Here is a 25,080-nt window from a genome sequence, read left to right as displayed (position 1 = left end):
TTAAATTGATTTATGATGGCTCTTTCAGCCCATCTTACAGGCTAATATTGGAAGATTAGCTCAATTTGGGAATGGAAAACACCGGAAGTTGGGTACCAAAGAGTTTAATTTTACCCTAAGATGATTTTTAATGATAATAATATCACTAATTGATAAGATTAATGTGGATATTATTACTTAACATTGATATTTAAGCATCTATTCTATTTCTACGTGACCATGGATTCGAGTCATTACTTGTAATCTTATTGTTACCGTACTGTTATTTGTTGTAAGCGTTGGGGACATGAGAGGGGCGTTTTAAGGGGGGTGGGGAAGTTGCTTTGCTTTGGGGGAATAAAGACATGGGGTTGCATTCGTGCGCACGAAATAGCCGGAGGTCAAGGAGTTGGACGGATTCCTTTGATGATGTGGGCTGACCCGGTTTCCAACATCGTATAGCCCGTATTTGTTAACGGCTGGGCCTTGTAAGCTTAGTTGATTTGTTGCCGGTGAGGATGATGTCCCGCGTAAGGATGTATATTTTTCCTGTTTCGAATGGTGCCGGTAAATTGCTGTCTTGATCTTTGTGAAGGGTCAGGTGGTACAATTTGGTTTGCACCCGCCGGTTTATTGGAGGATTTGAGGCTTGAGCACGTAATGCCTCAACAGGATTTTAATGGCCATCATGGACCTAAGATGATTTTACCGTAGGTCCATCTTATAATTGTTCATTTGTGTGAATGCTTGATAGTACTAGCTATCAGATCAATAGTGTGACGGGATTGTATCTTTCATGCAAAACCACCATTGGATCACCCACTACCTAGATCTCCAAACACTTGGAACTTGGTTGTTCATCCATTGGCATAGATCTAGGAGGTGATGATCCAATAATTAATTCATGCGAAACAAGTTGAATCTTTCTGTAGAACAACGGTATTAACTTTTTTGGAAAAAAAATGGAGTTATTTTTTTTTTTAATTCGTTATATCCCACTCGAGGTGGGAATGCGTTATGAGATAACGTGAAGAGGGAACATGAGTTTTCGCTTCATGGGGGACCTCAACTGCACCCTAGTCTTCACCAACTTTCTAAACCAGAACAAAACTATATACAGAATCTTATGGACAATATTAATTCATCACATTCAAAAGTATCCAAAAAGACTTGCAAACTGCCTTCCCAATGCAGCTACAATGCATAACAGATGTTCAGTCTGGTCTACTTTCTCACCATCATCTTAAAGTCTCTAGTGAGATGAACATGTTGTGTTGTCTTGGTTTATACTAAAAAAAAGGAAAAAGAAAGATATCTTGTGAAGTTTTTTTCCATAAATTATAATAGATGTAAAGAAAACATAAATCAATAATTATTCTATAGATTTGAGCACATCCAAATTACAAATTATACAAAACATTGTATCAAGAAGATCTGTTCATGGGCCGGAGGGTTTTGAAACCAGTCAAATAGCCATGGGCTTGGATTTTAAGCCCAGCCGGCTGGGTGATAGTCCCTAGACTCTGCCACAAATGCATGGGTCATGACAAGTAGAATATGGCAAAAAGAGTATCGTTTCCACAAGGAGGCCATTCAAATACCAATTTATAAATTTTCTATATTATTTAGACGACCCCAAATTGATGTGACTGACAGCAATTTCTTGACCTGAAAAATCAAAGATGAAAGGTTCCTAGGGCTTGGATTTCATCAATTGAATTTCTTCAATGAATTTAAATCTGATTGTTAATATTCTGCTAATTACAATGACCGAATTTCTTTTTTTTATGTGATATCCTCTTTCAAGGCATAACACCTATACCTATATTAATCCTATGTCTACTTTCGTGATCATAGAAATTAATATAAATTCATTATGATCTATGAAATTCTTGATTGTAGGTCACAAGGGTGTGCATTTATTTCTAAACTACACCACCAATGTTTGATAAATTCACCAACTAATATTGAATTTCAACTTTCGTTACTTCATTCAACATCTTAAGCATGCAATTCATGGCCAGTAAATTGCAAGAATGAAAACCGAAATCATCAAATTGCAATTAGCAAAAGATATTCAATACAACCATACTCAATTCATATCAAAAATTCAATGACTACGTCCTAGCCCTAGGATAAGAAAACTAGCAAATCATAACTAATAAATCAATCCAATTATTTCTCAAACATAAATTCGCATTCAACATTCTTAATAACAATTCAGCAAATAGAAAAATAAAAAATATATATATAAGAGAAAGGAAAAGAACTCTGTATTTGCAAAAATCCTCCGTTCCGTTCTTTCTCCCAGAATCCAGCTTTTTCTTCCTCTCGAAATTTCTAGCTTTTCCTCCTCTCAGAATTTCAGATTCTCTGCATTTTTCTTTTTTTTCTGCTTGTCCTCCTCTTCGTATCTACTGGCCCCCCTTCTCTTCTCAGAATTTTCTTTTTTCTGAATTTTAAAACAGATTTCCTCCCTATCTACTAGCTGAAATCCGGAATTCTAGGCTGATTTTTAGACTCGACTCCCAGCTAGATTTAGAGCACCAAAACGATATAATTTGGAGTTAGACCCTTCATGAAAGTTTTAGATCTCGTTCTCAACTTTCCAACGCACTTAGGTTTGTATTATTCTGACTTATATAACTCCAGATACAAGCTGAAAACCGAAATAGGGTCTGGGCCGCAGTAAAATTCTGGATAGATTCGGACTTCTCCGTTTCGGCTAAATTTTGGACTTCAAATTGGCAGAATTTGGTTTTTTAATATCCATAAAAGTTTTAGGTCTACGTCTTATCTTTCCAGCAAGCCAAACAACATATGAAACGGAGGTCTGTAGCTCCAGTTAGAACCCAAAAACCGAATAGTATTCTGGGTTGACTAGACCAGCCCAATTTCAACCGAATTCAATAATTAAACACCTGCAAAATACCAAAAATTTTCAAAAATTAAATAAATATAAAAGACACCTAAATTCTAGACAAATGAGCTAAGAACATACAAAACACTCTAAAACAAAATAATTAAGACTAAGAAAATGTGTGAAATAAATTTTCACATCAAATACCCCCAAACTTGAATGTTTGCTTGTCCTCGAGCAAAAGAAAAACCATAAAAACAAAGGACAATAACCATAGTTAGGCCCAACTCATCACACCCAAAGGACCTATCATGCAAACATCAAATCTTCAATTTAGTATATAAACAATAGCAAATAAAGGAAAACTAAGCATACTCACATTCTCTAGATCAAATATCCATATATAATTCCAAACTCAATCATATTTATCATGCAACCAACACAATTGAATCATGTAACAACTCAACCTGCAATCACCCCTTCTCACTACTACAAACAAGGTAGCAAACTAGAGAGTTTTTTTTTTTTTGTCTTTAAATTGTCACTTGCCTTTTGACGCGAATACAAGCATTTGTGATGGATGCACCCGGTTACTCAACAAGTCATACACTTAAAGTGCTTTTGCATACTCATATTTCAAGTTGTCGTTTGATGTAAAAGTAAACATTGGTGATGAAAACCCCTAGTTACTAAGCAACTCAAAACATTGGAGTAGATAGAACTTTGTACACATTTATTTATTCGACTGTCTAATCATTATCACTCTATTTACTTAAACCTTGTTTAGCACTAGATCAAAGGGGATAATCACAAGAAAAGCATCACGCTCATCTTTTATGCATAATCACACAACTCATACAACTTTGCAAGGAAAGATGTACTTCAATAATCCCAAAGGAAAACAAATATGCTTACTCTTGCTTTATAAGATATTGCCTATCCTAAATCAAAATTCAATGCTTAAACACAATAAAGAACCCAAAAGTGTAATGTTGATCTTAGATAAGTCTCACACAAGTGCAAATGCTTGTTCATTTCTCCTAATCTTTCACATAAAAATTTAGTTTGGAAGACATGGATATGATCACCAATTAACTTGCATGAAAGTGAACAAACCAGAATTTTAAAAAAAATTTCTTTCTCAAACAAACATAACCTGCACCAGCATTCAGCATAATCAAATATCCACTCCCCCAAACTTAATTTTTACATTGTCCTCAATGTGAAAGCAAAGAAAAATGAAAGACTAATACTCCCCTTTTAGCAAGGCTGAACAAAATGAATGTCCGACCGAATTGAACACGAACTAGCTTCTTGCTTGATTTTTCTGCACCTACACAACATAACCAAAAAGAAAGGGGTCACAACAATAATTATTCAAAGACTTAAATAAAAACAACAATTAAAACATATAACAAAAGACAAAAGAAAGGATTTTTTTTTTTTTTTGAGGTTGGGTTGCCTCCCAAGAAGCGCTTGTTTACAGTCGTTAGCTTGACTTCCACACCATCAACCATAGGTAGAATTCTTCAAAGAGTAAATCACTCCTTTAGGAACTGCATTACTAGCAAGATAAGGCTTCAAACGCTGCCCATTAACCTTGAATGCACCAGTGACCTCACTACGCACCTCAACAGCACCATATGGATACACTTTCGTTACCGTGAATGGGCCAGACCGCCTAGAACGAAGCTTGCCTGGAAATAACTTAAGTCTTGAGTTGAAGAGTAATACTTGCTGCCCAATTTCGAAGTTTCTAATCTGAAGATGTTTGTCATGCCAATGCTTTATCTTTTCCTTGTAAATCCGAGTATTTTCATAAGCATCCAACCTAAACTCCTCCAACTCACTCAACTGTAACAATCTCTTTTCTCCCGCAGCTTTCAAATCCATGTTCAACTCCTTGATTGCCCAGTAGGCCCTGTGTTCCAATTCCACTGGTAAGTGACAAGACTTTCCAAAGACAAGTCTGTAAGGAGACATACCCAAAGGTGTCTTGAAAGCTGTCCTATAGGCCCAAAGTGCATCATCAAACTTATTCGCCCAATCCTTTTTTGAACTGCTCATAGTTTTCTCCAAAATTTGCTTCAATTCCCTATTTGCAAGTTCTACTTGCCCATTTGTTTGGGGATGATAGGCAAGTGCCACCTTATGAGTAACCCCATATTTCTTCAACAAAGCCTCAAATGACCGATTACAAAAATGGGAGCCTTCATCACTAATAATAGCTCTCGGCACACCAAATCTTGAAAAAATATTTTTCTTCACAAATCTCATCACCACCCGAGAGTCATTAGTCTGAGTTGCAGTAGCTTCAACCCATTTAGATACATAATCCACTGCTACCAGAATGTACTGATTATTGAAGGAAGAAGAAAATGGGCCCATGAAATCAATTCCCCATAAATCAAACAGTTCAACCTCCAGGATATTGGTCAAGGGCATCTCATTCTTTTTTGAAATGTTGCCAACCCTCTGACATCTATCACACATGCTCACATATTGTCTAGTATCTTGATACATGGTCGGCCAGTAAAAACGAGACTGCCCTACCTTTGCAACTGTCTTAGAGGTACTGAAATGTCCACCACACTCCAAGGAATGACAATGGTCCTGCATCTTATCTTGGGGCACACATATTCTAATCATCCCATCTGCACAGTGTTTATAGAGTAGCGGTTCTTCTCAAAAATAATGCTTCACATCCCACAAAAACTTTTTCTTCTGATGATAGCTCAAATCAGGGGGAACAATGCCACTCACCAAATAGTTCACCAAATCAGCATACCAGGGGATGACTGAAACTGCCAACAACTGCTCATCTGGAAAGCTTTCATTAATGGGCACCTCATCTGCTCTTGACTGCCCCTCTAATCTAAACAAGTGATCTGCCACCATATTCTCCATGCCTCTCTTGTCTCGAATTTCAAGATCAAATTCTTGAAGCAACAACACCCACCGAATCAAGCATGGTTTGGCATCTTTTTTTTTTTCAGCAAGTACTTGATTGCTGAATGGTCCATATATACGATTACCTTGGAACCTACAAGATAAGATCGAAACTTGTCAAAAGCAAATACAACAGCAAGCAATTCTTTTTCGGTAGTTGCATAATTCAACTGTGCATTATTTAAAACTCTACTAGCATAATATATAACATGCAACTTCCTGTCTTTTCTCTGGCCGAGAACAGCGTCCAAAGCGAAATCACTAGCATCACACATTAGCTCAAAAGGCAAACTCCAATCTAGGGCTGCCATAATTGGTGCTGACACCAACTCTTGCTTCAACCTGTTAAAAGCATTCAAACAGTCCTTATCAAAATCAAACACAACATCCTTATTCAACAGATTACAAAGAGGTTTAGAAATTTTAGAGAAATCCTTAATAAAACGCCGGTAAAATCCTGTGTGACCAAGAAAACTTCTAACTCCCTTAACATTTGTAGGTGGTGGCAATTTTTCAATAATTTCTATTTTTGCTCGGTCCACCTCAAGGCCTCTTGCTGAAATTTTGTGGCCTAAAACAATACCTTCCTGCACCATAAAATGACATTTCTCCCAATTCAAGACCAAATTGGTCTCCTCACAACGCTGCAAAACTCGAGATAAGTTATCTAAACAACCATCAAAAGAAGATCCAAAAATAGAAAAATCATCCATGAAAACCTCCATAATCTTTTCAACAAAATCAGAGAAAATAGCCATCATGCAACGTTGGAATGTAGCAGGTGCATTACACAAACCAAAAGGTATCCTACGGAATGCAAAAGTACCATAAGAACAAGTGAAGGTGGTCTTTTCTTGATCTTCGGGGGATATAGAAATCTAGTTATACCCTGAATAACCATCTAAAAAACAGTAATATGCATACCCAGCAAGTCTCTCAAGCACCTGATCAAGAAAAGGTAAAGGAAAATGATCCTTACGGGTAACATTATTAAGTTTCCTATAATCTATGCGGACTCTCCACCCAATTACTGTCCTAGTGGGAATTAATTCATTATTTTCATTATGCACCACAGTCATCCCACCCTTTTTAGGTACTACCTGCACTGGACTAATCCATGAACTATCGAATATAGGATAAAAAATTCCTGCATCTAACCATTTAAGAACTTTAGCCCTAACTACTTCTTTCATGTTAGGATTTAATCGTCTCTGATTTTCAACAATAGGTTTATGGTTATCCTCCATTAAAATTCTATGCATACACAATGAAGGGCTAATTCCTCTAAGGTCTGATATAGTCCATCCTATGGCTTTTTTTCTCAATCTCAAAATACGTATCAATTTGTCAAGTTGCTCATCAGACAAAGAAGCACTCACAATCACAGGCAAAGTATTATTTTTGCCTAAAAATGCATACCTGAGATATGAGGGTAATGGTTTCAACTCTAGAACTGGTGCTTGCACATTAGAAGGGGGAGGGGGTGGCTTACCTTTGCCGATATCCTCAAAATAAATACCTCTCTTCTTTGGCATAGGACATGTAGCCTCTAATGCACACGCCACTTTAGCAACCTCTAGATTATCATCTTTACTTGTCCCTGCACTCACTAAACAAGTCTCAAGAGGTTCTTTAGTATTTTCAGCCCTAAAAACCTCTCTGGTCGACTCATCTACAACATCAACTCGAAAAACATGATCAGTAAAAGAAGGATATTTAGTAGCTTCAAATAAATTAAACTCTACCTCTTCTTCACTGACCTTCAAAGTCAACCTACCATTCTTAACATCTATGATAACTCCAGCAGTGGCTAGAAAGGGCCAGCCTAAAATGATAGGGATCTCGGTGTCTTCTTCCATCTCCAACACAATAAAATCAACTGGAATGATAAACTTCTTTACTTTGATCAGCACATTCTCAAGAACACCCAAAGGATATTTGACCGATCGATCAGCTAGCTACAAAGAGATGGTAGTAGGCTTCAACTCCTTCAATCCAAGCTTCCTAGACACAGATAAAGGCATTAGTGAAACACTAGCACCTAAATCATACAAAGCTCTAGAAAAATCAACATCACCTATAATACAAGGAATAGAAAAACTCCCTGGATCTCTTAGCTTTGGTGGAAGCTTATTCTGGATAATGGCACTGCATTCCTCCATCAAGGCAATGGTCTCGAAATCTTCCAATTTCCTCTTCTTAGACATGATCTCCTTTAAAAATTTTGTATATGCAGGAATTTGTGCTAAGGCGTCTGCAAAAGGAATATTAATGTGAAGCTGCCTAAACACTTTCAAAAATTTCTCAAACTATTGATCAATTTTATTCTGCTTAAGCCTTTGAGGAAAAGGAATGGGAGGAACATAAGGTTCGACTGGTGGTAGTGGGGATGGTGTCTTGGCTAGGTCCTCAACTTCTTCATCGACCTTCTTGCTCACCTCTTCATAGTCTACTTCATCACTAACTATAGTCTCACCACTTACCTGACCAAGTTGCTTACCACTTTTCAAGGTGACTGCCTTGCAATGCTCCTTCGGATTGACCTCTGTCTTACTAGGCAAATTACCTTGTCCACGAGAATTGATGGAATTGGCTAACTGCCCCAATTGCACCTCCACATTTCTGTTGGAACTCGCCAACTAGTCAACCTTTGCTTCCAGTCTCTCAAATCTCTCTGAACTGGCATTGGCTAACTTCTCAATAGCTATCTCCCAAGACTGCTTACTTTCTGGTTGGGATGGTCTAGGTTGGAAACCAGGAGGATGGAGAGGTCAAGAACTGCCACCTTGGTTACCTTGATCTTTCCATGAAAAGTTGGGATGATTCTTCCAGCCTGGGTTGTATGTGTTAGAATAAGGGTTGTTCTGCTGCTGCTACCTGTTATAATTAGACATAAATTGAACCTGCATACAATCAGAACTCATGTGAGCTCTTCCACAGCAATCACAACTCAATACAGGACTAGAAACGGAATTCACATTACCCAGCTTACCGAATATTTTTACTAGAGAATCAACCTTGGCATTCAACATGTTTATGCCATCTACATCATACATACCTGAAACTTTCTTAGGCATACCTCTTTCATTAGACCACTGATAATTGTTAGAGGCCATTTCTTCTAACAACTCATATGCCTCTTCTGTTGACTTACTCATTAAAGTACCTCCTGCAGTTGCATCTATGGTAATCCTAACTGAATGTATTAATCCATTATAGAAAGTCAGTACAATCAGCCAGTCAGGAAGATCATGATGTGGACACTTCCTCAGCAAATCCTTAAACCTCTCCCAGGCTTCATACAAAGATTCACCATCAAACTGAGCAAAACTGGTAATATCATTTCTAAGTTTGGCAGTCTTACCTGGGGAAAAATACTTACTCAGAAAAGCTTGCGACAAGGCATTCCAGGTGGTGAAAGAGTTAGGCGCTTTGGAATTCAACCAGGCCTTGGCTTTATCCTTTAGAGAAAATGAAAAAAGTCGAAGTCGAATAGCATCATCACTAACTCCATTCATCTTGATTGTATCACAAATCTCCAAAAAATTGGCAAGGTGTGCATGCAGATCCTCAGCAGGTCCTCCACCAAACTGCTCCTGCTGCACCATCTGGATGAGACCAGGCTTAACCTCAAAATTATTAGAATTGACAGTAGGTCTCACAATACTGGGTTGAGCACCATTGACATTCGGCACGGCATAGTCACTCAACAATCTTTTATTCTGGTTATCTTGGTTATCTGCCATGGCTACTGCTCGTTTTTGCTTTAGCTCTAATCTTTGTTGTTTCCTTAATGCTCGTAGGGTTCTCTCAATTTATAGATCAAAAAGCTCAATTAGCTCACAGTTTCGTGGCATGCACTAAATATAGAAAATGAAAATTAACAAAAAGAACAAAACAGTCTAAATTAATGCAGAAAATTATTTATATTGATATTAAAAACAATCCTCCCCGGCAACGGCGCCAAAAACTTGATAGTTCCTAGACTCTACCACAAGTGCATGGGTCATGACAAGTAGAATAGGGCAAAAAGAGTATCGTTTCTACAAGGAGGCGATTCAAGTACCAATTTATAAATTTCCTATTTTATTTAGACGACCCCAAATTGATGTGATTGACTGCAATTTCTTGACCTGAAAAATCAAATATGAAAGGTTCCTAGGGCTTGGATTTCATCAATTGAATTCCTTCAATGAATTTAAATCTGATTGTTAATTTTCTGCTAATTACAATGACCGAATTTCTTTTTTTTATGTGATATCCTCTTTCAAGGCATAACACCTATACCTATATTAATCCTATGTCTACTTTCGTGATCATAGAAATTAATATAAATTCATTATGATCTGTGAAATTCTTGATTGTAGGTCACAAGGGTGTGCATTTATTTCTAAACTACACCACCAATGTTTGATAAATTCACCAACTAATATTGAACTTCAAATTTCGTTACTTCATTCAACATCTTAAGCATGCAATTCATGGCCAGTAAATTGCAAGAATGAAAACCGAAATCATCAAATTGCAATTAACAAAAGACATTCAATACAACCATACTCAATTCATATCAAAAATTCAATGACTACGTCCTAGCCCTAGGATAAGAAAACTAGCAAATCATAACTAATAAATCAATCCAATTATTTCTCAAACATAAATTCACATTCAACATTCTTAATAACAATTCAGCAAATAAAAAAATAAATATATATATATATAAGAGAAAGAAAAAGAACTCTGTATTTGTAAAAATCCTTCGTTCCGTTCTTTCTCCCAGAATCCAGCTTTTTCTTCCTCTCGAAATTTCTAGCTTTTTCTCCTCTCAGAATTTCAGATTCTCTGCATTTTTCTTTTTTTTTCCTGCTTGTCCTCCTCTTCGTATCTACTGGCCCCTCTTCTCTTGTCGGAATTTTCTTTTTTCTAAATTTTAAAGCAGATTTCCTCCCTATCTACTAGCTGAAATCCGGAATTCTAGGCTGATTTTTAGACTCGATTTCCAGCTGGATTTAGAGCACCAAAACGATATAATTTGGAGTTGGACCCTCATGAAAGTTTTAGATCTCGTTCTCAACTTTCCAACGCACCTGGGTTTGTATTATTCTGACTTATATAACTCCAGATACAAGCTGAAAACCGAAACAGGGTCTGGGCCGCAATAAAATTCTGGACAGATTCGGACTTTTCCGTTTCGGCTAAATTTTGGACTTCAAAACCGCAGAACTTGGTTTTATGATTTGCATAAAAGTTTTAGGTCTACGTCTTATCTTTTTAGCAAGCCAAACAACATATGACACGGAGGTCTGTAGCTACAGTTAGAACCCAAAAACCGAATAGTGTTCTGGGTTGACTAAACCAGCCCAATTTCAACCGAATTCAATAATTAAACACCTGCAAAATACCAAGAATTTTCAAGAATTAAATAAATATAAAAGATACCTAAATTCTAGACAAATGAGCTAAGAACATACAAAACACTCTAAAATAAAATAATTAAGACTAAGAAAATGTGTGAAATAAATTTTCACATCACTGGGCTAGTCCAAGCCTGAAATAATATTATTCTATAGACTAGCAAAAATTGCAATGTTCATGCATACATACATATATATATATATATATATATATATATATATATATATATATATATATATATATATATATATATATATATATATAATGGGTTAATATTTCAACAAGTCCATTGAAAATCTCTAAAGAGTGAAACAAATTTAATAATATTTAAATTTTAAACATGTAAACAAATATCTAAACTTCTACATTAAATGTTATTAAATATGTAAACAAATTTCTATATGTTAATATATTTTAGTTGTAAGAATCCCTGGATGCATATGTAGAACCCTCATAACTGCTGGACAAAAATTAGCATGTTAATGTCCAAACATCTTACTGTGTCAGCAAGGACTACTAGTTAATCTGTATATTTTAAAAGTTATGAATATGATGTACCAACCTTAGGGCTGACTTGATTGGTAGATCATATATGATACATCAGCTAAGCAGATATTAATTTATAAAATCATTATGTCAAAATAGTTTATGGAATATGGTTTGGGGTCAGGATGTTTTGCAATTTTGGCGTTCATACTTTTTAAATATATAGTGGAATTAGCTCGACATAAATTCAGCATGACGATGGTGAGATCCTAATTATATTTGGAGTTGATTTAGATCACAACTAGTTAAAAATATTATTAATGAGCGAACTGATCTTGGGAAGCTACGCCCTGTGGCTGTGGGAGGCAGGGGATCTCAATTTGTAGGCCCATCTCATTATGTCCTACCTTATTGGATGATGACTAATGAGGTGACTAATGAATAACTTTTTTTTTCTTTTTTTTTTTGTTACAACGAAAGATTCACGCTAATCTGATATGAATACATCAAACAAAATCAGAAAATAACATATCTCGTAAAGCCTTAGGCAACTGTGCCTCATAGGTCCAAAGGAGACCACCGGAGTAATCAGCCGCAAAGGACGTTATCTAGTCTGCTGCTCCATTCGTCTTCCGATAGACATGCCTCACTCCGAAAGAGACGCACTCTCTTACCAAGCTCCAGATATCCCACAACAAGGGATGGATAAAAATCTCCCTATCTCGACTCTGAATCCAACCAACCACTATGGCCGAGTCGCCTTCCAACACTCTTTTAACTCGCCTTTTAATACTTGTTCTATTTTTTGGTTTGGGTCTGGATTTACTGAATCTTGAGCGGAACCGACCCGACTTGTTGTTTTTGGATCGTTTATCCAATGACTCAATCTGAATTCTACTTATTTATTTTGAATCTGCAGGCTGCAGGGTACAATCATTGCTACATAAATATATTTATTTGCAAATAATTTATATTATTCAAAATAATGGAAAGGCCAAAGGAGAGTTCTTTCCGTATGATTAAACTGTGTAAATTTCACAAGAAGCTCGTAGCCTGACGGCAACCAATGACTGCGTCAAGGCCGAATATTTCCAAAGGAAAAGAAAAGCTTATAATTTATAAAAAGAAAGTGGGTTGCTATTCTCTACGCAGTTGATCTACTCTACTTTAACCCCGAGGAATGCACATGGCATTGGTTTCCTCAAGTTTTAATTCAGAACTTCAGCAGGAAAGCTAACATACTTTGCCACCAATCGTTGGGCGTTGACACCACCAATCGTGCCGCACTTTTTTCTTTCGCGATGTCACCTTACGAGACGCAGTCTCCTTTGTTTGTATCTTGTATAAGGTGGTGTGTGCTATTTTAGGGAGACCTTGACCCTTTCGAGGCCCGAGGCCCGTCTCCTTTGTTTATCTCTTATATAAATTGGGGTGGGTTACTTTAGGGAGACGTTGACCCTTTCGAGGCCCGAGGCTTTCTTTGTTGCTACCACGGAAGCCAAGGCATCACTCTAACAATGATTTAGATGGGCATGATCCGATCCAGAATTGTACCAGATCCAAATTAGTTTAGATTGGATCCGAATATATATATATATATATCCGATACGATCCAAATGATCCACTGAATCAAAAATTGTAGTCATGGATCCGACCCGACCAAATTCAATCTTCTATTAGGTTGGGTGTAAGTCTAAATTTTGAACTCGAATGAAGAAATGGGTTCAAGGCCTGAGGCTTTCTTTGTTGCTACCGCGTGGGGGCTGATACCACCAACGTGCCGCACGTTTCGCGATGTCAACGTAAGAGACGCCATCTCCTTTGTTTGTCTCTTATATAAGGTGGGTTGGGTTATTTTAGAAAGACCTTGACCCTTTCGAGGCCCAAGGCTTTGCTTGTTGCCACCGCGGAGCCCGAGGTATCACTCATCAGCATAATGATGATTTTTAAGATGGGGTATGATTCGATCCAAATCTGAACCGGATCCAATTTTTTTGGATTGGATCTGAATTATATATAAACTCGACCCGACCCAGATGACTTATTGGATCAAAAATTGTAGCCATAGACCCAACTCGACCAAACTCGATCTTCTATTGGATTTGGTCTATATCTAAAATTAGAACCCGAATAAAGAATTGGATTGGGTTGGGGTCACTCATGATCCGGTCCAACCCAACCCATTTGCACCCCTACATGACGGGCACTTTATGACCGGTTTGATTAAGTTGTAACTAATTGCAGCTATGAGCTATAGGAACATGGAGGGGAATTAGCTAGACATGAGTTTAGCGTGACAATGATGGAATCTCAATGACAATTGGAGCCAATTTAGATCATAACTAGTTGAAGATATAATCAATGAGCGAACTGATCTTGGGAAGCTGTGCCCTCCTGAATGGTGTGGAAGAGGATCCCAATTTGTAGGCCCTATCCCACTATTGGCAACTTGTTTAGCCCTAACTTGTTTCATGATACTTATTCTAACACCGATGCCATGGTTAAATAGTGCTCTTCACTTGAATAGCATTTCTGACAAGATGAGCCGACTATGGTCACCATGTCCTTGAAAAGAATATGGCCAGTTAAGGACTTTAGACCTGCCGCTGCAACTTGGTTCACGATGAACTTTGCTGTGCAATGTTCTTATGGATAACCCATTTTGGCAAAATAGTTTCGAAAAATACGTCAAATACCAAATTTAATTTGGTGATGCAACTTAACTTCTATTTTTATCCCTGGCATTTTAAAGGTTGTCCATCGAAAGATATGCACAGGCTATGCAGCCTTCGAATGAAGCTTGAACTTTCTATTCTTTGTTTGACTATCATTTTGCATTCAGCTCTTACATAATTAGTATTTTATGTCCAGTCTTTGTCTAGTCTTACTGGCAGATCATCTGTTAAATAGTTAGTAATGTTTTATATATCTATCTTCCACACAATATTGCGTGAGAGTCTAGATGGCATGGGACTACATGTAAAATGGTCATCAAAATCTCTATTCAGAAAATATAAAAAAGGTCATAAAATATCAAGGAGGGAAATAAAATTTTTAATCATCAAAAATTACACATAAAATGAGAATCAATTCAAGAGATAGATAAACTTTAAAGATTTTTAAAATATTATATATCACAATTTTGTGACACTACACTCTTCTTACTATGGATGGCATCATCTAGCATTTGGTTAAGTCTCAAAAGAAGTGAAGTTTGGATCATGTCACTTATAATTTTTATGTTTAGAACCAAACACACTACTAGTGAAAAATAAGAGGAATCTCAGACTAGATTTGACATCCTCATGCCCAAACAACAATAATTGAGATTTTTGTCTTGACTCACCAAAATCCACCATTAAATTTTTGTTAATTTAATAAGATAGCAGAGAGCCTGCTAATGATAGAAATATCAAAACTACTGCCAAACCGCACAACTTATCTATCAATATGGGGCCTAGAGGAATAACTTTTTTTTTTCTTTTTGTTTTTTTGCTACAACGAAAGATTCATACTAATCTGATATGAAAACATCCAACAAAATTAGAAAACAACATATCTCGTAAAGCTTTAGGAAACTACGAAGCTTTAGGAAACTACGCCTCACAGGTCCAAAGGACTTCATTGGAGTGATCAGCTACAAAGGACGTCATCCATTCCATGTATAATCTAGGTAGAAAGTAGCTTGCTGTCTCTGAGTCCCACTCATATAGGAAACACATGGGATTCTCATGGTTATAAGGCAGCAAATGGATCGGGTTGTCCCGTGACCCAACCCGACTTGACTCTTTAGACCTGATCCAATTCATTTTCAAGGACCGTAGGGCTAGGTCGGAGTCTCAAATTAGATCCGTTTTATTTTTTGGTTTGGGTCTGAGTTTACTGAATCTTGAGTCAACCTAACCTAATTCGTTGTTTTTTGAATCAATTTTAGATCATTTATCCATCGATCCAATCCAAATCCAAACTATTCATTTTGGGCCTGTAGGCTGCAGCGATTATCCGTTTTGAGCAACTACAACATACAGTCATTGCTACATAAATATATCTATTTGCAAATAATTTATATTATTCAAATAATGGAAAGGCCAAAGAAGAGTCTTTTCCGTTCGATTAAATAGTATGCAATCATCACAAGACGTCCGTAGCCTGACAGCAACCAACGATTGCGTCAGGGTTGCATATTTCCAAAAGGAAAAGAGAAGCCTATAATTAATAAAAAGAAAGCGGGTTGCCATTATCCTAGTGGAGACTATGGCCCTGTTTGGGAGAGCTGTTGACAGTAGAGCTGTCTGAAGTAGAGCTATTATAAAAAATTGTTTGCTATTTGATAACTACATTTATAAAGTGTTGTGGCACTTTAACATATGTTTGGTAAATAAACTGAGAAAGTACTTTTGCATGACAAAATTAACATAAAGAACATTGCATAGTATTATACAATAGAACATAATAAAACATAACATATATTAATACATAAATATACGATATAATATAATATTATTGTAATATGCAATAATATTATTATAATATAGCATAATAGTAATATAATTATTAGAGTAAATTAATTTTTGATAATATAACATAATATTAAATTACTTAACATAACATATTAATGTATTATGATATAATGTAATATACATTATTTATAGTATAATACAATAATAAAGGTATAAAATATTATAATTATTAGTATAAATTAATTTTTCATAATATAACATAATGTTAAATTATTTAAAATAACATATTAATGTATTATAATGTAATGTAATATAATATAATATTTATAGTATAATATAATAATAAAGATATAAAATATTATAATTATTAGTAAAAATTAATTTCCCATAATATAACATAATATTAAATTATTTAAAATAACATATTAATGAATTATGATATAACGTATTATAATATTATATTTATAGTATAATACAATAATAAAGATATAAAATATTATAATTATTAGTATAAATTAATTTCTTATAATATAACATAATATTAAATTATTTAAAATAACATATTAATGTATTATGATGTAATGTAATATAATATAATATTTATAGTATCATACAATAATAAAGGTATAAAATATTATAATTATTAGTATAAATTAATTTTCCATAATATAACATAATATTAAATTATTTAACATAATATATTAATGTATTATGATATAATATAATACGATATTATATTTATAGTATAGTACAATAATAAAGGTATAAAATATTATAATTATTAGTATAAATTAATTTTTCATAATAAAGGGACAAACTATGTAATTATTATATTTTAATATGGACATTTTTGTCAAAAATACAGTTTTCCAACAAAGCTGAAAATAGTATTTTCGGAAAGCTCCAAATTGGAGCTTTCCCTCAAAAGTTGTTTTTAGCTTTCCGAAAAAATTGAAACAGCTTTCTGAAAATTTTACCAAAAACTATGTTTTATCTAAAAATACTTTTTGAAGGTCAGAAAATACTTTTTGGTCCTTCAAAAGCCCCCTCAAATAAAATCTATATTTGCAAACAGTGTAGCAGTATCGACACTACCTTCACCCCCATGGAATACACATGGCAGACAGCCTGCTAATGACGGAATGCACATGGCAGACAGCCTGCTAATGGTAAAAATATCGAGACTAGTGCCAAATCGCACAAGTTGTCTTTCAATATGGAGCGGCTTCACCGCCAGGTTGGCGAAAACTCAAACCTAGAGGGGCGTGAAGCCGCGCTTATATATTACGGATAGATTTCGGAATCAGAAACCAAAAAGGAAAGAGGCGGAAACAAAAAAAGGAAAGAGGCACCACGCGGTTGAGTTCTAGATTCCGCAATCCCACCCTTGCTGTAATACCTAACAGTACATTTTGTGTGCGAGCGTCGGTGCGCGCGCGCTCAAATTTAGCGTTCTTTTGTGCAAGGTAACTTTCCAGCACATCAATTAATTTGTCTGTTTGAGATGCTAGACTATTTGCTCAAAAGTGTGTGTTTCATATATAATTTCAGGTTTGGTGTTACAACATTCTTTTCTTTCCTTTTCTTACAACTTCAGCTGAGTTCTAATTTATGATCTTCTGAATCGTACAAAAAAACTTCCTTAATTAGATTTCAGTGAAAATTAGATTTACCTTCTTTGTATAATGTGATATATATATATATATATATATATATATATATATATATATATATATATATATATATAAGGTTTTTTGATATTTTTACTTGTGGATCTAGGTACGGAATAAGCAATACACATTAGTAGATGCTCCGTATATAGTTATTTAATGTCCAATATGTATATAGATTTTGAATATAAAACATACATTTGTTATCTAGTGTAGAACAAATAATTTGATAAGAATAGAAGTAGACAAACGTACCTTATTGAGACCAAAACACAATTAATCCAGGGTCCTTTGGATCATTTAATGTGAGGACCCGTGCGGGCGTGTGTTTAGTCCTACATCGGTTATTCGCTGGGTAGATCTTGGGTACTTATACAGGATCAAGGAACCCAAATAATACCTTCCGGCTAGCCATTTTGGGTGAGGTCCTGGGTTGTTACAAATGGTATCAGAGTGGACCCGGCATATAACTTATGTGGACTAGGGGACACTGCAGCACGGATCCATTGGGGTTGACCACGAACCGATCGTGGTGTTTGTGATTAAATTTGAATGAATTTGAACCCTTAGCCTGACGAGGACGTTAGGGCTTGAACGGGGGGAGTATGTGAGGACCCGTGCGGGCGTGTGTTTAGTCCTACATCGGTTATTCGCTGGGTAGATCTTGGGTACTTATACAGGATCAAGGAACCCAAATAATACCTTCCGGCTAGCCATTTTGGGTGAGGTCCTGGGTTGTTACATTTAATGTGTGTAAATTCATCACCACCAAGCCAGCTGGTCGTGTGTGGATCAAATGCCATGCTTCACCAAAACAATGAAGGTGGATTGTTTTGTGCGTAGAAAATCTCTTGACAAATGATTTTCTTTGTATTTTGAACTGTGGAATGAAGAAAAGAGATTCTTGTTGAATCTGTACATAAGAAGAGAGTTTTTTTTTTTTTTAATTAAGTTAAGAGCAGGTAAGGGGGAGGGGTGGGAACCGAATGTTACCTTCTCCCAACGGGCACCTCCCTCTTTTCCTTCAAATTTGAAAAACGAGGGTTGGCTCGGCCCATCATGGGCGCCCAATCCAGACTCGGTATACCAACATCTAGTAACATCTAAATATATATTATTTTATTAAAAAAAGATTTATATGACTTTTCTCCCAAAATCAATATTTATGTGGAATTTTTTAGTGAAATCCACTATGAATGCTTGGGCATTCTCTCTGTCAGCCTAAAAAAATTATTATAGTTGGCTAAAAATTCTGGGTACTTTTCCTTTGAGAGACGCCAAATGGTTTCTGGATCACATCTAGATGGTATGCTGAAACACACTGCTACTAGATAATGACGTCGGACTATTCATGGATCCACTGTATTCTACTTAATGTCCCCAAGGCATGCCTTCGTCATGATTATCCTGCTTAGCTGGTGATTGAAACATGGACATGCAAGTAAACTATCCGAGCATTTTCTGTAATAAAATAGCAATGCTCTTCAAAATCCTTTTAAAATAACATGATTATCCTTTAATTTACTGCATTATTGCTTAAGCATATTTTTGTAATCGATGTACATCATCAAATTTGGGCATGCTTTTACATCAAAGCTTGGCGGAAAATCCCATATCTTAGTGAAGCAAAGTCTTGAAGAAATTTAAGTATTTAATTTCTCCAGTTTTAAATGGAGAATTCTATATTCAGTATGGTTGTGAGAAAGAAGCAAAGTTGATAAGAATATGTAAATATTACATGTCTTTTCTTAATAGTTGTATTAGTTTCATATGGTAAAATATTCAAGATATCAACTCATTCTCTTTAGGCGCCGTTGTAGTACATGGAAGGTGTAGAGTTTACATCCACCATCAAGTTCAATGATAGAGGTTGAAAATACTAATCAAAATCATTGGATGTATTTTATAAGGTCTAAAATACTTGTGTACAAAAATTCTTATGCCTCTTACCTACACATCAAATATTCCAAAGTCAATATAAGATATCCGCTTCTAAAATTTTATATATAAGAGGTCTTGAGGTGCAAGAAAGAAGCCTCCAAAACACATAAAACTACATCTGTATCTACTATTTCAATGAGAAAAGGTTTTATAGTCCAACTATTGGTGCTCTTTTCTCCCCACTCTCAAGACAAGGCAGATGGAAAAATAAACCAAGGGACTTGGTTGGATGAATGCACATGCGTGCCATTAGTATCTGAATAAGATAAAGAATAGATGATAGTGGATCCTATTGTCTTGACCTTCAATGATTTTTGCTACTAAGGTACCACCTTCTCGAGGAAATACTAATAAGGATCTATGAGCTATGAACTATTGCCTAGTAATAAAAATGCAAAGGATAATTTAAAAGATAAATTGATGAAAAAAAACTCGGTAATTAATTTGATAGGTGGTTGTAGGGCCTTTTCAGAGTTATACAACAGAAAGCCCCAAGAAATAATAATTTCATGATTATCATACATATCATCGTATTGTAATTCTTAAATGCTATTTTTTATTAATTAGGAAGTTAGCACTTATGATGATATGATGTAAATTCTTTATATTCTTTTTATCTTTTATTTTCTACATGAGAGATAATTCAAATTTTATTTCTTTATTTTTACTTATTTCATTTTACTTTCTACATTTTAGGATTTATCTTTTTTTTATTTTTTTCAAACTATGGTTAAATATTGTCAACCTTCTTTTTGTTTTTAAGTGCTTGCTTTCTAGTGAGTTTCTCTTGGAGTTCTTGGATCATGTGTGTGATATGGTTTGAATGAACCACATAAAATCCTTGTTCCTAGTATATGCCTAGATCTTTTAATTTTGAAATTTTTGCTTGTTTGTGCATGAGAAATTTTTCCTACCATCACTTATATAATTTAAATACACAAGGCATCTTGTCAAATTTGTTCGGCCCATGTTCAAGATGTTATATAATAAAAGTAGCTTGCTCATAGCAACCGGAGAATTTTCTCGTGAAAATCAATTATTTTAATTTTTGAACTAAATATCTGTTAGATAATTTCTCTTAGAAATTATAGTAATTTACTTGGTCAAGCAATTTATAAATCAAGTTGTAACATAGACGAGGAATCCCTTGATGGTATGTTGCTGAGCGATATGATAAATTTTAAATATAACATGAGAATCAATTCTAGATATGTATATATAAATTTAATAATTTTTACAATATATCACAATTTTGACACTTCAGTCTTCTTACATATGGCATCATCTATTATATGGTTAAGTTTCCAAAGAAGTGAAAACTAGGTCATGTCGGTCATAATTTGTATGTTAGGAACCAATCAAACTATTAGTGAAAGAATAAAAGAAGATTGAACTTGATTTGATGTCCTAATGCCCAAATAATAATTAATAATTTAGATTTTTCTCTCATGTCAGTGCTGAGCACATTTGAGATTCTCCAAGAAGATGGGAGAATCCCATTCCTAATTGTTTTGACTTATCCAAATCCACCGTATAACTCAAGATCCTTATTTTTTCAAAAAAATATTCAATATTTGAAGCCTTAATTTAGTAAAAGGAGGGCACCTAGAGTGACGTGCCAACCAATAAATGTAACTAAGATTTAAAAATTCTTTCAGCTTGATAAGATCTGGAGGGTCTGCTAATGATAAAAATATCAAGGCAACCGCCAACCAACGGCAAGTTTGTATGAAGCCAAGTGGAATTGTTTTTTTCTACAACTTTCAGCCATTAACTGCTGTGGAGCCTCCAAGTCCTTTTAGCGACCTGAGAAGATAAAAGTCAAGCCCAGACAGATGCCAAGCTATTTTTGTATATATTACCGATAAATCTCGAATCAGAAACAAAGAGAATTGGAAGTGACAAGGCAGGGCTAGGAAAGAGATTCCTCGGAGTGTTGATAATCTATGCTTGCTCTAGATCTAGTTTTTTAAATTAAAAAATATTTTTTAAAATATTCTAAGGTATTCGTATTAATTTGCTTGGCTCGTATTCAAGAAATATAACAAAGGCAACTTTCTTGCAGAAACTAAAAATTTATCCCTGCAAATTAATCAGTTATTTTATTTTGAATTATAAATGTCTATTTTATTTCTAAATCATTTCTTTTCTAGAAGTTATATCAATATTGCTTGTTCATTATCAATGTCTCCATGTACATCATCAGGTCGTGGCATGGATCTCCAAGGCGGGACAGTGGCTGAAGTGTACCCTGGCCCCACATCGGCCTTTCATCGCCGTACTAGATTTTTTGATCAGTCCCCAATATTCGATGCGGTGACATCAGCGTCACCTAATTTAGTTTACCACCGTCGTCCAAACTTCAACCGTCCAAATGGTGGTATGTCTACTGCAGAAAGCAAAAATCTTCACCAACGTATTAGCTACTAATTACGAAATCTTTAAGGATGAATTATCTCTCATCTAATCCATATTTAGACCTCCACTATTAATTAGGACGTGGTATAAACAACAACTACCAAATACGTTATTTGAATCCTTTTATAACTCTATATATATATATATATATATATATATATATATGTTTGAAATTTGTTGTGGTTGGATTTTTTTTTCGAGCAGCACTGCTTTTTTGGGGCACATAGCTTTTGTTTTTATATTTAATTTGTTGGCATGTGAAGCTGGAAGGGGTGGCTTTGAGTTTCTCCAATAAAATAAAGTTCTCACAAATTTAAAAATAGAAAAACCCAAATAATCATAATTTCATGATTATAATACATATTATCATATTCTCAACGTAATTCTTAAATATTTTTTTTTAGAAGTTAGCACTCTTGATGATATGATGTAAATTCTTTACATTCTCTTTGTCTTTTATTTTCTGCATGAGAGATAATTCAAATTTTCTTTCTCTATTCTTACTTATTTTATTTTACTTTCTAGGTTTCAGAATTTATCTGTCATTTATCTTTTTCAAATTGTGGTCAAATATTGTCAACTTTTTTGTTTTTAAATGGTTGCTTTCTAATAATTTCTCTTGGAGTTCTTGGATCATGGATGTGATATGGTTTTGAATGAACCACAGAAAATCTTTATTCCTAGCATATGACTAGATCCCTTCATTTTGAAATTTTTGCTTGTTTCTGCATGAGAAATAATTAAATCCTAGGGATTACTTGCATATCGTCACTTGCATAATTTAAATACAAAAGGCATCCTGTCAAATTTGTTGGGCCCATGTCAAGATATTGTATGATAAAAGTAGCTTGCTCGCGGCAACTAGGATATTTTCGCATGAAAAATCAAATATTTTAATTTTTGATCTAAATGTCTGCTGGATAATTTCACTTAGAAGTTATGCTAGCTTGGCCACGTACCAGGACCGACAGCGTCTTATACGAGCAGAGGAATGCCTTCCACCGACAAATCTACCCCTAGCTGCCAAACCGACGAGGCGTGGATCAATGGAGCTAGGAATCAAGTAAATTTAGCACAAACTATGGACCATCTCGAAGGACCATGCGCCATCTTCAAAGTCCCCAAGCACATCCGACAGTTGGATAATGAAGCCTACGAACCTGTGATTGCTTTCCTTGGACCTTTTCACCACAACAGCGATGGGAGTTCCTTCATGAACGACCACAAGTGGCGGTGTGTCCGGCACATTCTATCGCGTCATCGAAGTCGGGAGCATGCAAGTCAATTGTTTAACGAGTGCTTGTTAGAGTTGAAGAAACAGGATGAGAAGGTTCGGAGTTGCTACTCCGAGGAATTCTCCACACTGAATGCCCAGGATATGGCATTGATCATGTTGCTTGATGGGTGCTTCATCATTTGTCTCATGCTAAGGGAGAAAGAGGAGGAAGGCAAGGCAACCAAGGAGGATGAGGGCAAGAAGAGGAGAGAGTGTATGATTGAGACGAGGGAAGGGGAGGTTGTTTTAAATATCGAGGAGAAGGATGAACAGCTTGAGTACCCAACTGTGGCAGGGCGGTTCACTATTAATTTAGTGGTTTATGATCTGCTGAAGCTTGAGAACCAAATTCCTTTCTCCATCATCCAATTGCTATTTGATCGTCTCATACCATGCGAGGATGGACAGATTAATCTTGTTGACCTTGCTCTCCAGCTTTTCAAGGGCATCCAACCCGAGGAATCCGAATCATTCAAGAAGTCCAAGAAGAAGTCCCCTAGAGAATACCATCATTTGCTCCATCTATTTTATTCATCTCGGATCCCTTCAGAAAAGCCAGTAGAGTCTACATCTGTACCAGAGGAAGCTGCTCCTTCACAAGGGGATTCAACATTTGCACCGACTTCGACATGTGCATCAGGATGTATTCCTGAACTCATGAAGTGCAACTGCAAGAAAGCAGAAGTTGATCCTCCACGAGGATCTGCACCCAAGTGGATTCCTCGTGCGATAGAGCTCGACAGGGCTGGGGTGAAGTTCAAGAGGAAGAAACTGACAGACAGTTTCTTGAACATAAATTTCGGGAGAAGGAAGATGAAGCTCACGCCACTGCTGTGCCTCCAGAAGTTGTGTTTAATGCTTAGGAGTGGGCGGATGGAGATACCACTACTGCAAATCTATGACTATACCGGTCCTCTCTTCCGAAACGTCATAGCTTTCGAACAGTGCTATTTCGACACTGAGATGTACATTACGATATACGCACTCTTTATGGACTGCATTATCCACCAGGCTGAGGACGTGCAGTTGCTCTGCTTCGAAGGCATACTGCAACATAAGCTAAGCAATCATCAAGAAGTGGCAAACCTCTTTAATCGGTTGGGCAACCAGATACACTATGATTGGGAAAAGAACTACCTTGCAAATCAGATTGAGGAAATAAACAGGTTTTATGAACTCAAATGTCACAAATGGCTTGCCGCTTTGAGGCGAGACTATGTTGGCAACCCATGGGCTACAATTTCAGTGTTGGCAGCGGCCTTTCTGCTCTTGCTGACTGTCATGCAGACAGTATATTCTGTATTGTCCTATATTTATCCTTCATAGGTGTCATTAACCTGCTTGCCTGTGCAAACAGGGATCAGGCAACAGATATAATGGAAGGGTGAGTGGATAAGAAAGGATTCCCTTCAAACATGGATACTGGAGAATTTTTCATTTATCTGGGGAGAATAGAAATTAGACGGTTAACTGCGGTTGTTAGGTAGTATAGATAAATGTCGTTGGGGTAGTTCTAAATACACCCCCCCTATTGCTCAGGACACCCCCCAAAAATTAAAAAAAAATTAAATACTCTCTACACCCCCCCATTTGCTAAGGACACCCCTAAAAAATTAAAAATTCCTAAAT

General features: G+C 35.8%; 1 protein-coding gene and 1 non-coding gene across 2 annotated transcripts; both read left to right on the top strand.

Moving 5' to 3' along the window:
- Positions 1 to 9,034: 9,034 nt before the first annotated feature.
- On the top strand, positions 9,035 to 9,141 carry LOC120104269. The gene has a single exon (XR_005506728.1). It is a non-coding gene; the product is annotated as a small nucleolar RNA R71 (small nucleolar RNA).
- A 14,115-nt stretch (positions 9,142 to 23,256) lies between these two features.
- LOC103699764 (UPF0481 protein At3g47200-like) lies at positions 23,257 to 24,777 on the top strand. Its single transcript, XM_008781768.4, has one exon. It carries the CDS (start codon positions 23,257 to 23,259, stop codon positions 24,775 to 24,777), a length of 1,521 nt encoding a protein of 506 aa, XP_008779990.4.
- Positions 24,778 to 25,080: the final 303 nt, after the last annotated feature.

The sequence above is a fragment of the Phoenix dactylifera genome, chromosome 1, assembly GCF_009389715.1.
Source record: "Phoenix dactylifera cultivar Barhee BC4 chromosome 1, palm_55x_up_171113_PBpolish2nd_filt_p, whole genome shotgun sequence".
Classification (NCBI taxonomy): domain Eukaryota; kingdom Viridiplantae; phylum Streptophyta; class Magnoliopsida; order Arecales; family Arecaceae; genus Phoenix; species Phoenix dactylifera.
The sequence above is the reverse complement of the archived record's forward strand: the minus strand, read 5'-3'. Positions and strand labels throughout refer to the sequence as shown.

Bases quoted from the DNA above. Each gene is read 5' to 3' on its own strand.
- LOC103699764 (XM_008781768.4), top strand. From the start codon at position 23,257: ATGGACCATCTCGAAGGACCATGCGCCATCTTCAAAGTCCCCAAGCAC.